General features: G+C 46.6%; 1 protein-coding gene across 1 annotated transcript in view; it reads left to right on the top strand.

Moving 5' to 3' along the window:
- Positions 1 to 12,963: 12,963 nt before the first annotated feature.
- LOC408897 (nuclear receptor coactivator 6) overlaps positions 12,964 to 14,756 on the top strand; it is a 168,035-nt gene continuing 166,242 nt past the window's right edge. Inside the window, exon 1 of the mRNA XM_026441639.1 lies at positions 12,964 to 13,692. Within this exon, the coding sequence (XP_026297424.1) occupies positions 13,538 to 13,692 (155 nt within the window). The 5' untranslated portion in view covers positions 12,964 to 13,537. The remainder of the gene's footprint in view (positions 13,693 to 14,756) is intronic.

The raw sequence follows: 14,756 nt of genomic DNA on the forward strand, positions 1-14,756 counted from the left end.
GAAATATGAAAGTAAACGTTTTAAAATTGCGCATACATATATTATACGACGTATAATAATTGAATGGAATCTTTTGAACGTATATTATTTCGTAGAATATAAATATAGACGAGAAGAGTAACGGGAGAAAGTAAAAAAAAAAAAAATATTGAAATCAGCGCCATCTACAGAGTGCCGTTGCTGAAACGTATAAAAAAGGATAGAAAATAGCGAAAGAAGGATAGAGGTAAGATGAGAAGTAATCATTAGCGCCATCTCTCGATCAAATACGCTTCTATATAAAGATATAGTTTTAAGAACGCTCGAAAGATGGAGCACCATGGTCAATTCTTACATTGACTCTAATCCTTTTCTTATTATTTACTTTCTTTGTTTATGTTTCATCTGCGGCATCCTAGAGATGGCGTTAATTTCATAATTTTTATTCAATCTCTATCTTTCTTCGATCGTCTTCCATCCTTGTTTACGATGTCATAAGAAGACTCGAATAATATTTCTACAATATGTTTACGGAGAAATTTTCTAAAAAAGAAGTTGAATTTTACTTTTAAGACAGCTTTATTAATTAATTGCGATACATTTAAAATCCGAAACATGAGAAAGAAATGGGATTTTTACCTTCGAATTATGCAATAAGAAATACGTTGGACACAGAGTCCGTGATTATACGTACATTCGTAAATGGCAAATCATACTCGAACGAAATCCTCGTTCGAATCTAAATCAATTCGCCTCGCAACAAATTAGAATACGAAGGATTGTGATTTCTCTCGGTGTAATTGGAAGGGCGACGCATCGATCGACGTCTAATCGAGGGAACGACTCGTTGGAACGGACATTTGGATTAGGCTCCGAGGAACGTGGAATTATATTCCGCCACTCGGAAGACACGCCCATGCCTTGGTTGAACGTATTCGTCGCCGGCTAATTCCTCGGATCGCTTCCAGCAAAGAAAACGTCGTCCCGTGAGAAGGCAACGTTCATCTCATCTCCGCGTACACGCTCGTCCTCCTCGTTCACGAGCAAATAGGAGCGGCTCACGCGCCGTTATTCGTGCCGAACTCTCGAACACGTATGAAACGCTAAATATTTATTAGATGCAACCGACGAACGTACCGACAATTATCCATCATTCCATCAACCGCGATATCAATTTTCACGACTAGAGATCGCTCTAGTTTACATTCTTACAAGTTTTACGGCATCAAATTCTCATATTACTCTACGATATTCGAAGCGAAAAATAGTATTTTAAATATAAATCTCTCTCTAAAATGATATACATTTTCTATCATTTTTAGCCATATGTAATCATCGTATCTATATATGCATACAAATTTTTATAATTTATCCAAACATATTCGATACGTATAATCGTTCAAAGGATCAACGAATTCATTATCGACAAAAGGAATAGAACCATCGACAAATTTTCAAGATATACAATTTAAATTTCTTCCTTACATGCTTCGACGCTTTTCGAAAAAAAAAAAAAAAGAAAAGGAAGAACTCGTATCCTATTTCTATATAAGGAATTTTATAATTTTCACGACTCGATTGCTTCTCTCCTCGGTATCATCTCGTTTTATCTCGCGTTCGAACGATCGCAACGAATTTATTATCAGCCCCGCGGTTTTCCACGCAATAATAAATAATTACGCATGTCATCGGATTATCGGATCGGTCGCGGTCGGTCGCGTTTTATCGGGCGACAGCATGCGTTTGCACTCAGCTGTGCCTCCGAGCTTTTCTTTCAAAGAAGCCTTGTTAGCTTTTCTTCGCTACCTTTGCGCTCGTATTCGCTCTCTTTTTTCCACCGCTTTGCTTCTTTTTCGTCTCTTTCTCTCTCTAACAAACTTTTGAGATATTTCCATTGGAAAGATGAATAATTGCGATAACACTATCTTCCCATTCGATATAGAAAGCATCGAGAAGAGGATTCGAGATAGAGAAAGTTACAAATTTGGGAAGTTACTACCTCGAGATAAAACAGTATTTTATCTTCCTACTTCAAAATAAATGAAATGAAAAACGAGGCGCAAGTCATTATTAAAGCTCGAACTCAAAGCAACTAATTTCTGATCGTGGAGAATCGAGATTCTCGAGTGGGTAGGCGACTTAACCACGATTTTCAACGTACTCGAGAAGAGCGAATAACGAGTGGGTGGATCATGGAAAGGTGGATAAGCTCGCGTTAACCACCCCAGGGAACGTCTCCCCGACACGAAAAACTTAGCTACCAAACGATTCAGCTACCAGACGATAAAGATAACCATCCGCGCAACATTTCTCCACATTTCAAATCCCGAACGAGATCCTCGCGCTCACTACCGTAATACGTCCCACTCTCTCTTTCCGATATCGAGAAAATTATCATCGAAAGATTTTTCGAATCTCGAGGGAACTCGCAACGTTCGATTCATGCATATTCACGAGTTACGTGCCAGCATCGTATCGATCCCGTTCCGTGTACGCACAAGTCTAAAGGTACGAATAGACGAATCGTTCAGACGATAGATTGGAAAACGAAAGGGTAGAACGTCTGACGGGACGACCGCGATGACGATGGAACGGCAAGGTTTTTCAGACGTAATGTCGGTGGTTAGAGCGGTGTTCTGCGGTCTCGTGGTCGGGAATGGTGGGCGTGGGAATCGTAGAAACGGCACGCTCCCTCCTCCACATGTATATCATCTTCCCCTCGTCTTTCTCCCGATCGTTCACCGATCTCGTTCCTCGCCCGATCTTTCTCCCGATCATCGCTCGCTCGTTCCTGCCATCGACGCCCACCGCGTCGATACGTCGATACGTCTCTGCTTTTCCGCCCTCGTCCCCAGGCCCCTTTATACGGTGAGTCGCGCCGCGAGTCTCGTTATTGCACGTGAAATTGGAGACGCGAGCCATAAAAGCGTATCTTGGAAACGCACGCCGGTAGGATCCTCTTCGAATCTTTCCGCTCGATCGTTTCGAACCCCTCTCCCCGTTCGAAATGCGCTTTAATCGGCGGATCGACGCCTACGACTAGGCTAGCGAAACACTTGATCGCTTGACATTTTCCTTTTTTTATAAAATTCAATTCTTCCTTCTTCGTCTTCATCGATCCGTCGAATTCCATTCGAATTAAAAATCTCGGTGTTTAATTATATATATAAAGATCAAAGATTTGAATTCGTTTTCTATACACGTTAGATGCGAGATAGAATTTAATTTTTATTCGTCAAATTCCACTCGAATTAAAAATCTCGGTATTTAATTATATATATATATATATATATATATATATATATATATATATAGACCAGAGATTTGAATTCGTTTTCTATACACGTTAAATGCAAGACAGAATTTAATTTTTATTCGTCAAATTCGAATTAAAAATCTCGGTGTTTAATTATATATATATATATAGACCAGAGATTTGAATTCTATACATGTTTTCTATACAGTTAGATGCAAGACAGAATTTAATTTTTATTCGTCAAATTCCATTCGAATTAAAAATCTCGGTGTTTAATTATATATATGTAGACCAGAGATTTGAATTCGTTTTCTATACACGTTAAATGCAAGATAGAATTTAATTTTTATTCGTCAAATTCCACGCGAATTAAAAATCTCGGTGTTTAATTATATATATATATAGACCAGAGATTTGAATTCGTTTTCTATACAGTTAGATGCAAGATAGAATTTAATTTTTATTCGTCAAATTCCACTCGAATTAAAAATCTCGGTGTTTAATTATATATATAGACCAGAGATTTGAATTCGTTTTCTATACACGTTAAATGCAAGATAGAATTTAATTTTTATTCGTCAAATTCCACTCGAATTAAAAATCTCGGTGTTTAATTATATATATATATAGACCAGAGATTTGAATTCGTTTTCTATACAGTTAGATGCAAGATAGAATTTAATTTTTATTCGTCAAATTCCACTCGAATTAAAAATCTCGGTGTTTAATTATATATATAGACCAGAGATTTGAATTCGTTTTCTATACACGTTAGATGCAAGATAGAGAGAATGGAGAGAAAGAGAGGAACGAAAGGCGCGCGATTCGAACAATAACTTTTCCCCGATAAGAGAGAGGGTTCGAAAAGAAAATCCTGGACGACGACGGTAGATATTTGATCTGTCGGTGGCGCGCTGTTCGTAAATCTTGCAGCTGCTCTGAACGGCGTGGAAGAGGCTGTTGGCCACCGACGATAAATGGACCGGACCAATGTACCGATCTTTTACAGATGTATACCTACTATAAAGGCCCTACGTCGTGTCCTGCGCGCGAGGTCGTATAATCGCGCTGGCCGCGACGTGTTCGCTTGATTCACGACACCCCGGAAGCGTAGCGACCGCGATACGAAATGCCATGACGCTAGACAGTCGCCGTCTGCCTCCCCGCAAAACCCCATAAATCACTCACAACCGACTCCACCGTTCGAGCATTAAACCCTCCCCATGCTTTTTCCGTACTCGACACCCCCTCCGATTGTTTTAACCATCCTCCTCTTCGACCTTCGATCAGAGAGAGAGAGAGAGACTGTGAGAGAAGAATCGCCGTATTCGGCTACCGTCGGCAGATTATCACGAACGAGTCGCGACCACCAATTTCGCGTAATTTCCCAGCGATGGAAAAACGCGAAACGCGATAATTCGAAATTGTTATGAACAGACCAAGATTGGCGCGTAATTCCACCGCGAGGATATTCTCGTTATCGTGGACACCAGATGTAATAACGCATCTATATACGCACGGCTACTTTTTCCACGAACAAAAGCCGTATCACGCTTCGAATTCACTATCCTCCGCTTCGAAATGCTCGAACGAAAATACGATATCTGGTTGAAAAGAAAGTAATTAGCGATGTACTCTTGAAAATATGTGCTCACAATGAAAAGAAGGATCGCAGGACTTTGCTTGTTGATAATTCGAAATAATTTCTATTAAACTATTAATTATTTAGACACAGTATTGATATAGAAAATTACATTTGTAAATGAAAAGGAATTTCGCATCGATACGCTCGAAACTTTTCGCGACACTTGTTCTCGAAAGATAATGAGAACGATATTCGGAAAAATAGGAAGAGATGGAAGATGAGAGAAAATGGAAGAGGAGGAAGGGACGCGTGTCGCGGATACCAGAATCTCTCGGATCCCCGTGGCAACATCTGTCAACCGGGTATACCGTATACCTGACAGGCCGATAAACTGGTTGACGGAGCCGGGGACCCGCCTTGCATTATGCAACCGAGGCGCGCCGAGGAGCTTTTCTTTTCAAGGTGTTGGCGAGAGGCAGGAAGGCGAGCGAACGAGCGGCCACGGCTCTTTCGCCTATACACGCATACCACCTTCTACCACCTGCGGCTACGAGAGGGTCGCACACTGCGAATATTATTATCCGGGTGCAGCCATCGCCGATCTTTGCGCCGTCTTCTCACCTCCGTCTCCCACACCAGCCCTCGATTAATTGTCCTACCGATTACCACCGCTCCTCTATACTGCGTGCCCGACAAATTCTCGCTCTTTTAACTAAAGTTTCAACGTTTCGTATACACCAAGATATACAAATTCGTGAGATCGTCGTAGGAGGAGGATTAAGAAAGAGGATATTTTAAGAAGTAAATAAATAAATAAACTTGGGCGAGGAAGATTACCGGGTTTGTCGCGTTATAACGCGAGATCTGCTTTTGATTCATAGATAATCGATCGATCAAGCTGCGCTCGTGAGCCGAGCGATGAATAGAAAATGATCGTGACACCACGCGGGCTGTGAAAAGAGGGCTTTGAAGGGCTGTCCAGGAACAATGACACTGACAAAAAGAGAATTGTGCTCGATGGCAGAATAATTAATGTCTCTAAAACGATCGTGCCCCGTTTCATACGTCGCGAGGAAAAGAAAGATTCGATACAATGCAACACCGTTCTAGTATGCTCGGTCATTTCAACTATTCTTCGTGCCAGCGCCCCGATCCTCCGTGCGCTTCGTGTATTTTTAGATGCTGCGCCTTCCGAGAAAATAACACCGCTACTTTTCCTTCCTATTTTCATACACCTTTCTCTTCCCATCGCGATAATTCCCCGCCTTTTTTAAAAAAAAAAAGTTCGTTCCACGTCTTATTAATTCAAAAGCAAAAAAAGGAAAGTGGAAATACGCGTTTTCACACGGCACGGATCAAATATTTAATGTTGGAGCGAAAAAAAAATGGATGGAAAGTTGCGCACGGCGAAACGTCGTGGAATGGAAAGCTACGCGGTACACCCTGTATATCTCTCTCTCTCCCGCCCTTCCGCCCCCGCCATTTCAGCTCGGAGCAACATCGGGGGGGTGGCCGCATCGGCAACGTTGCACTCCGCTGGCGTCGCATTACGTTTATTAACCTAACCTTACCGGCACGCCGCCGCGTATACACACGCTCGTTCCATGCACGCGCGAGGGCGAACCTGCATGGAACCTTTTGCGATTACACGTAGCTATAGCTCGCGTCGTAAACGACAGCTTTTGCGTACGCGGACAAAGCGGAGACCTGTTGCGCGAGAAACCTTCGTCTACCTTTTTAATGGACGCTATTTCGCGTCTGACAAATCTTTCCAATAAATTTTTACAACGCCCCATCCTCCTTCCATTTATCTTCCGCGTTTCACACTCCCTTCATCTTCCATTGTCCGAAATTTAAATGTATATATATATATATGTACATATATGTACACGTATATTTATTTCGATTATTATTATTATTAGTGCCGTTCCCGCTCTTTTTCCCGAACTCGATACGAGCGAAATTCGAGGAAATCGGCGCAAAAAGAGATTGGAGATGTTTCGTTTCGACTTTCGTTCCATAACATAAAGGGGAACACGATACTACCCGGCTAACGGTGGGAAAATCTTCAAACACTCGGCAGGCAGTGGGATCTTTTTATCACGGCGGTTTGTTACGTGCTTCGATTCGATCTACGATGATTCACGCCGTCCCGTCGCGTCCAGACCGAGCCGACGTGACAGCGAGTGTGATTAGATTTGTCCGTGAATAATTTAAGCGCGCATAAACGGGCGAGCGGACGTAAAACGGATCGCGAATATTATTACCGCGGTGACCGAGGTCTACGAACGCTGCGCTCCATCCGCGCAGTTCGCACCAATTATTTTCTTTCGCTCCTTCCCAACACTGATTTCACCAACTATTTCTATCAATATCGCGCTATCATCCACGCCTCGATTTAATCCAACATCTCTTTCAACGAACAGGATCGGAAAGATCGAAGGAATCTTTGAGACAAACAGTAATGGTCGACAAGATTCTTTTGTAATTCCGTCCGTTGTTTTACGACGCGCTAAATTAATCCGTTTAATAAACCCTTAACGCGAATCTCCCACGCCGAGTTTTCGAGAGATCGTAACGACCGAGTGACCTCTCCGAGTCAATGGGACGGAGAGACGACGAAATATCGTTGGAGCGTTCCACGCAAGCCGACCCTTAATCACCGTTTCGCGTCGTGCCTCGCACTCGCGTGTTCCAGTTGCGCGGAACACCTCTCTGGAAAAAAAAAATTAAAACGCTAATATGTTTCGTGACGCGGAGTATCGGCGGAGTAATGGTTATCTCGACCCAAATAGAGAAGAAGAAGCTTCCGTGACCTGGTATCGGATCGGTTTCGAGCAAGCTTCCGGAAGAGAAACATCGTCGTTAAAACGGGCAGAGGAGAGGCAGATATCGTTCGAATCATTCCAGTCACGATCGTTCCGATTCTCAAGATTATTCGGCGCTCGAATAAATCGGTTCGATCGGGCCTCGTTAGAGAGGCGACCGACTCTCCAATTCCCTCGGTCGGTAAGAAAGAGAGTTTACTCGAAATTCGCGTCGCCATTTTTGCCGCCGACGATCTTAATAGGGTTGCTCGAATCCGCGAGATTATTTATCTCGAAATAACACAGCTCTCGAAACAATCGTAGTTTTCGAAAAATTGATTTCAAAAATCGGCGAGATTTTAAGGAAACAGAGAAAAAGATCGTACGCCTCGAGTTCGTATAAGGGAAGCACGATTGCGGCTAACGATCGGAACACGGTGGGGAAAAAGAAGCACGTTTTGAGAAACGCGACGAAGCATTCATAATTCAGTCTCGGCCATAAATCTGGAGCGGTTGGACAGGAAGGAAGAACGAGGGCGGTGGCGGTGGTCGTAATTAAAAAAATAAAGCAACACGGAAACACGGAGACGGTGTTGCTCTCGTGGTTCCACGAGCGTGGACCGGATCCCGTGGAGGAGACGAAGAAGAAGCAGCAGCTCGTACGCGTGGAGGTGGACGACATTCTCGTCCCACGTCCGGCTGGACCGTACACATCGCGTGGTCCGCGAAACGTCCGCGGGGGGACGTGAAAATCGATCGACGGTCGGGCAGAGGACGAGATCGGAGCAACGACCGCCCACTCGAGTTCCGGGGCCTCGAGTGTCAGCCCCGGTGAAAGTGGATTGGCAACGTCATTGTCGCGCTGCTAATTAAGACCTCGCCGTAACGACTCTCGCGCGTAAATTAGCATACGGGAGGGGGGAGGCGAAGATCGATCATTTTTCACCTTTTACGACGACCATCGTCTAAACCAACGTTCAAGCAAGCCAAGTAATCGTGAATTACTCGAGAGACGAAGAAGTTTGGCCGTTTCTGAATGTCGGGTTCCTTTTCTCCGTGCGTGGACGCAAATAGAGTGAACCGAACGAGTTTGCAAATATGACACGAAGCCGAGACAATGTCGGGTCGCTTACCGTGTCGCGAGAACCCTCGATTCAACGTCGCCCGGTCCATTACGGTCAATTTATCGTTGGACGGTTAAAATCGGTCTCGTTTTTCTTTCACGCGCGTTCTGTAACGGGGTAACAAATTGTCGGGCTCGCTGGAAATTACTACTTCTACACCCGCCACGCGCGGATTTTAATAGACGCGGATCGGCCGCTTCCGAGGCGAGACCTCCTAACCCAGATAAATCCTCGTCTACGACGAAACCGGACCAACGATTCCCGAGGAAGAAGCTGGTAGACGCGCGGTGATGCGCGGCCAACCGTGACGCGAACCTACTACCTTTTCTTCTCGTTCCGCGTTCTCCATTCTTTTTTCCACCGTTCCAACAACGACACTTTCTTCTCGCGTCGTTTCCCCTTTCGAGGAAAGCGATCTCGCCGACCAAACGACCCCTTTCCACAGGAAAATCCCTTTTCCTCATCTTCAACTTCCTCCCTAATCGAATCGTCCACGCGCGTATAGAAAACGAGGAATAAACGTGGTAACAATTTTTGGGAAACGTAATCGAGCAACGATTATCCATCCCGTAGAAATGTAGAAATCATCCGACCCATAAACCTGGCTCCGCGCGCGATATCCGTTCGAAGAACCGTTCTAATCGCCATACGTTCCACATTCGAGAGTTCACGCTCACGCTCCTATTCTTTATTTTTTTTTTTTTTTTTTTTTTCTATTCCTTTCACGCGGCCCTCTATCGCGAGCGTAAAATCAACAAGAGCAATCAAAATAATGGCGGCTCGTTACCGGCGCTCCTCGATTCGACGGAAGACGAGTCGTCCCTGACGGACGCGTGGACAGCGTCCATTCTATTTTAATCGGCCGGTTAACGAAGCAACGGCTAAGCCCATTGTCAGCGACGCCTCTCGATGCTCGGTCTGTCTCCTCGACTCCTCGTATAATTACACCCTACGATTGAATGGAACGCTTGCTTGGGCGCGCGCGTGCGCCTCGCTTTCACACGGCCACAAAAGCGTCGCTCCAACCTTTTTTAACCCGCGTTCCTCGGAAACCCCGTTCGGCGCGACCGGCTCGTCACTCGTCGCGGCCGTGAGAGCGGAGAAAAGCGAAGAAAACGGTCCCCGATGATGGAGGAACGCGCGATAATTGTCATTCTCGTTAAACTCGATACAGGGATCGGCCATTTCGACCATCTTTTACGATTGTATTGGGAGGGATTTACGTTCTCTTCTTATTTTCTTCGGTTTCTTATTACGAGATATAGATATAGTATCCTCCTGTCTTTTTTTCCCCTGTATTTTTTCCCCTTTTGCGGGCAACGAAACGAAGAAAGTAACGAATAGCACGATATAAACGAGAAAATTAATCCAACAGTGGTCAATTATGAAGGAGTTCTATGAAGCACTTTCGTACTTACTCAAAATGGATAAATCGAACGACAAACTCGACGAGAAAATAAAGAGGGATTGGGATGGTTTGGATTATTCGTGAAAATTGTTCGTGCGATCGAGAATAGAATTTTTCATCGGTGCAGCGTGGAAGGAAAGATAAGGACGTTTTCTTTAGATTTATCCGGGCAGGACGCGGGATCGAGAGTGGATCGCGAAATTCGTGGATCCATTATCCCGTTTGACGGGCGCTGTGCATTAAGCAGCGTGCACACGATCGCGGTTACGACCTTGTGACCGTGACCCTCTGCTCGTACGGGAGAAGCATCGGTGGTTCGCCACACTCGACGGCCCTGAGATCAACTTCCACCAACGTGCTCGTAGACTCGGGGGCTGTCGGCCGTTACTCACCTGTTTTCACCGTCGAACGCGCTCGCTCTCCCCTCGGTCGCTTCTTGCTTCTCGCTTTTCCTCCTCGCTTCCTTCGCTATTAAGGATCGTGCACACCGCGCGCACCGCTCGTCTCGAAAAACGCTTCCCCCCTCCTTTCGCGAACAAAGATCGCCCCTTCGTTTCCACCTTCGTTTCTTTTCGATATTTTTCGCGTATATCGATACGAAACTCCGTTTCTCCCCCACTCTCTCTCTCTCGTTTCTCGTTTTCTCCTCTCCCTTTCCGTCGACCAGGTATCGTCCAGGTGTATCTCGTATTCACCCGGTACTCGTTGCCTACGTTCAAGGTTGAATTTATACCACGACCACTGGTCGCGGCTCGTCTTCGAACGCGCTTTTATAAAGGGTTAAACTACGTTTATCCTTTATTCAACCTGCTCTCTTTGTTCCCGCCTGTGTTTCCATATGTAATAAAGAAGCGTTGTTATTATCGTTATCCCAACCCGGCTGAAATCGCGCGATTTAACGAGGACTATCTATTCGGTCTCGTAACGCGATCTTCCCCGCCTCGTTACGACGGCGATATATTTTGGGAATCGCCGGAATCGACGATTCCTCCATTTTTACGATTCCTCTCCCTCAGAGATCAAGCATCTTTCGGTGGACCGTATTTGATCGCGAATACAGGATTTGTACGCGAATTCGCCGATAACGATCATCGCGATCGAGGAAGAAAACTCGAGGGGGAACGCGAGCGAGCGGGAGTGGAACGAACTGGTAGCGATTTATCCGCCCGCGCGAATTACCGTTTCCGCTTTCTCGGTCGATATTATCGTGACGCAACTCGATTATAACGCGCCTCCTCCGTTCCTCAACGTCGAGTACAATATCCGCCTATACTTTCCGTGGAACAACAACAATACCACAGAGACGGAAAATTTCGCGATCGATATTATTTAGGTGCGAACGCTTCGACGCTCGATTCGTTTCGAGAGTTCGTTTCGTTATCGATGCGCGTCGAACGGTCACACGGTGTGTACACGGTATATGTATATATATATACGTAGAAATACGGAGTGACGGAGGCAAGAGTATCGGCGGAGCAAAAGGATCGAAGCGCAAGAAAGGCAACGCGAAGGAACTCGAACTCGAGCGCGCAGGGTTAGGAGAGAGAGAGAAAAGGGAACGGCGGACAGTTGGCATTGGTACACCGCACCGCCGCTACGTGCTTTTATTGCGAGGAGGATGTTGCTCGATCACGTCGATTGACGCGTGTAGTTTTATTCCCCGTAATAATCGTTAAGATCCTCTCCCGTCCATAATAGAGACGCGACGGCCAACAATCGACGATCCCTCGCTTTTTATCTCGTCCCAGTCGTATCGAAAAACCGATAAATATATATATATATCGCGCTGGTGATCGATAATTACAATAACCTCTCTCTCTCTCTCTCTTTCTCTCGTCCGTGTCACCGCGCGTAATCGAATCGAATACCGATCCACATCGTAGGCCAAGTCGATACAACTTCTTTCGAATAGATAGATGGATGGATAGATGGATAAATAAATAGACGGTCGTCTGTTTTCGCTGCGTCGACGCTCCCCCCTCCCTGCCGTCGATCGTCAACGATCGAGAAGCGGCGAGGGTGTTGGGTGGCGTGGTTATCGGGATAAACAAGAGGAGAGAGGTGGCGAGGGAGGGGAGGTGGAAGAAGGCACGGGAAGAAGAGGAAGAGGGTAGCGTCTCCTCACAGGTGTCGCTTCGGAGCGCTACCACTCGAGGCCACATTTGCCGTTGGTACCGTGAACGCGAGCGTGCGGCGGGCCGATGCACCGGCGCCGGTATTCCACATCGAGCGTGCGTTCGACGTCACTCCGGAATATCCTGCCAGTGCGGTAACGAGCGAGTCCGGACGCGCGCGCGCGTGCAACACGCCACTTTCCGCCGCCCCGCTCGCGGCGGATCACGACTCGCGCACTCCAGCACGTCGAGGGGGAAAAGCGGCGGCGGGCCGATCTCCGACTTTCCAACCATCGGCGTTCCGTGGCTCGGAGGGAGAGAGAGAGGGAGAGAGAGAGAGAGAGAGATGCGCGCGTGTCGCGATCCAAAAGTGGCTCGCAGCGTGGGATCGTCGCGAGGCTATACTCGCGGTATTCGGCTTCGTGATGGCGGCCGCTCGTGACCGTCCGCGCGAAAACTTCCGGCTCGGCCCACGAAATACGAGATCGGCTTCGTCGACGAGACTGCGTTGACAGGAAGGAAGGAAGGAAGGAAAAGAGAGACTTTTGCACGTCGAATATCATCGTCTGGTGCGAAGCGGATACACGGCGAGAAGGGGAACACCGTTAAGCAGCGAAAATTGGAAATTTCGTGGAAGAGAATCGGCGAAAAGTACGGAGGGACGCGTCGACGCGGACACGGAGGAGGTAAGGCGACGATCGTTTGGACCGGAGGGGACGGGAGGACCGGTCGCGCGCAGTTGGCCGCACCACTGTCACTCGTGCACGCGCGCGTCGTTATGTAATCCGCTTCGCGTGATCACGCGCGCTCCAACGATCCGAAAATCGCCATTAAATTTTCGCCCAATTTCTCTCCTCTCTGTAAAACCGATTCCTGGGAAACGTTACGAGCGAGTCGTCCGTTCCATGCTGCTTCGAAATATAATCGTTACGAAGATAGGATACGAACATCGATCCAATCATCCGAACCGAGAGATTATTCTCTCTCCGTAGTTCGATGCTCGGTTAATCAACGAGAGAAAGAGAGAGAGAGATCGGCATCATCGCGAGAAACTTGACCGATCCGTTAGAGGTTAAAGGCTGTTACACACCGCCATGAGACCGCGTCCGAGCGTAAACGTCGCGGCATCATCGACGTTTCTCGACGTTCGAGAGTGGACGAGGGTGCGGTGAGGAAGAAAGAAAAAAGGGAGAAGGAGAAAAAGAGAGAGAGGGAGAGGGAGAGACGAAAGGATCGACGACGGAGCGAGGGTGAGGAGGCAGATATGGATGACAAGGTGCAGAATGGAGTGGAGGCCGAGCAGTGGCTCCCAATGCTGGAGAAGGGAGAAAAGAGAGCGAGCTCGGTGGGCAGCGGAGCGTTCAGGTTCATCCGCACGCGCACGAGTATCCGGCGGGAATTGAAGAGACAGTGCAACAGGTAAGAAAACACGGACCCGGTTCGGAAGAGGCACGGCCCGTAAAATTACACCTGTTATGCGAGGTAATGCGTAGAAACGTACGCGCGATCGTATTGCGTTATTTCGTAATATTTTCTCCTCTTTTTCTTTTTTCTTCTTTCTCTCTAGTAGGGCAATTTAACGCCCTTCCGATTAAATCGCAAATGGCGTAATTACCGCTTCGCAATTGGTAACGATTCTTTCCAAGTAGGTTTCAAAATTTTATCGGATAACGCACGTGTACATATATTAACACGATCGAGGTTTGCAATTTTATATCCATTAGCAGGAATAGAAAAGGAATTTCACGGTTTCGAAAATACGTAGGCCGCGATCCTCGAAACTGGCAAAACGTATGAAATTAAAATCAAGAGACCGTTATAAAACTTATTAAGGGTTCCACGAGCCGTGACGAAAAACGTTGGCACGATAAACTCCTCGTAGCCTAAAACTCCCAACGCTCGATCTTTCAAATTATTCGTATCATCCGCCTTCGTCCTCCAATATTCTCTCCTTCCTGAGTAACCGCGATCGCATCGCAAGGTCGCATCCATCGAATAACGGTATATCCGAATTCGTTGCCTCGAAACGAAACGTCGCGACGTAAATCGTCCCTAGGATCGTCGGTGGCAATCCACCACGATCATCATCCCAACGCTGTCGCCTAATCCGCTCGCCGCAGAGTCGTCTCTCCTTAAGATTCTTCGGATTATAGCAACGGTATAGCAACCGGTTGATCGAAGCAGGAAGCGATCCGCAGAATTCGCGGTCCTTGCGGTGCGTGAGAAGGATCCGCTAATAGTCGAGCGTGGAATCCGCCGGGTTCGCGATCCCAAACACGAATCATCGTTCGAGAAACGTCAAAGTGTATCAAAACACTCTCTCTCCTTTTCACAAAAAACTCGATTAGTCGAGCGTTCCACCTCTTTTCCGTATTGGGAACGTAACAAAATCCTGTCGAAATTAAACTTTCCTTAGCAATCCGATCTCCCGCGCAGATCAACGGGAGAACGTTAAGTCTAGTCGGGCGAGATGGGATTTATTC

The sequence above is a fragment of the Apis mellifera genome, linkage group LG7 (genome assembly GCF_003254395.2).
Source record: "Apis mellifera strain DH4 linkage group LG7, Amel_HAv3.1, whole genome shotgun sequence".
NCBI lineage: Eukaryota > Metazoa > Arthropoda > Insecta > Hymenoptera > Apidae > Apis > Apis mellifera.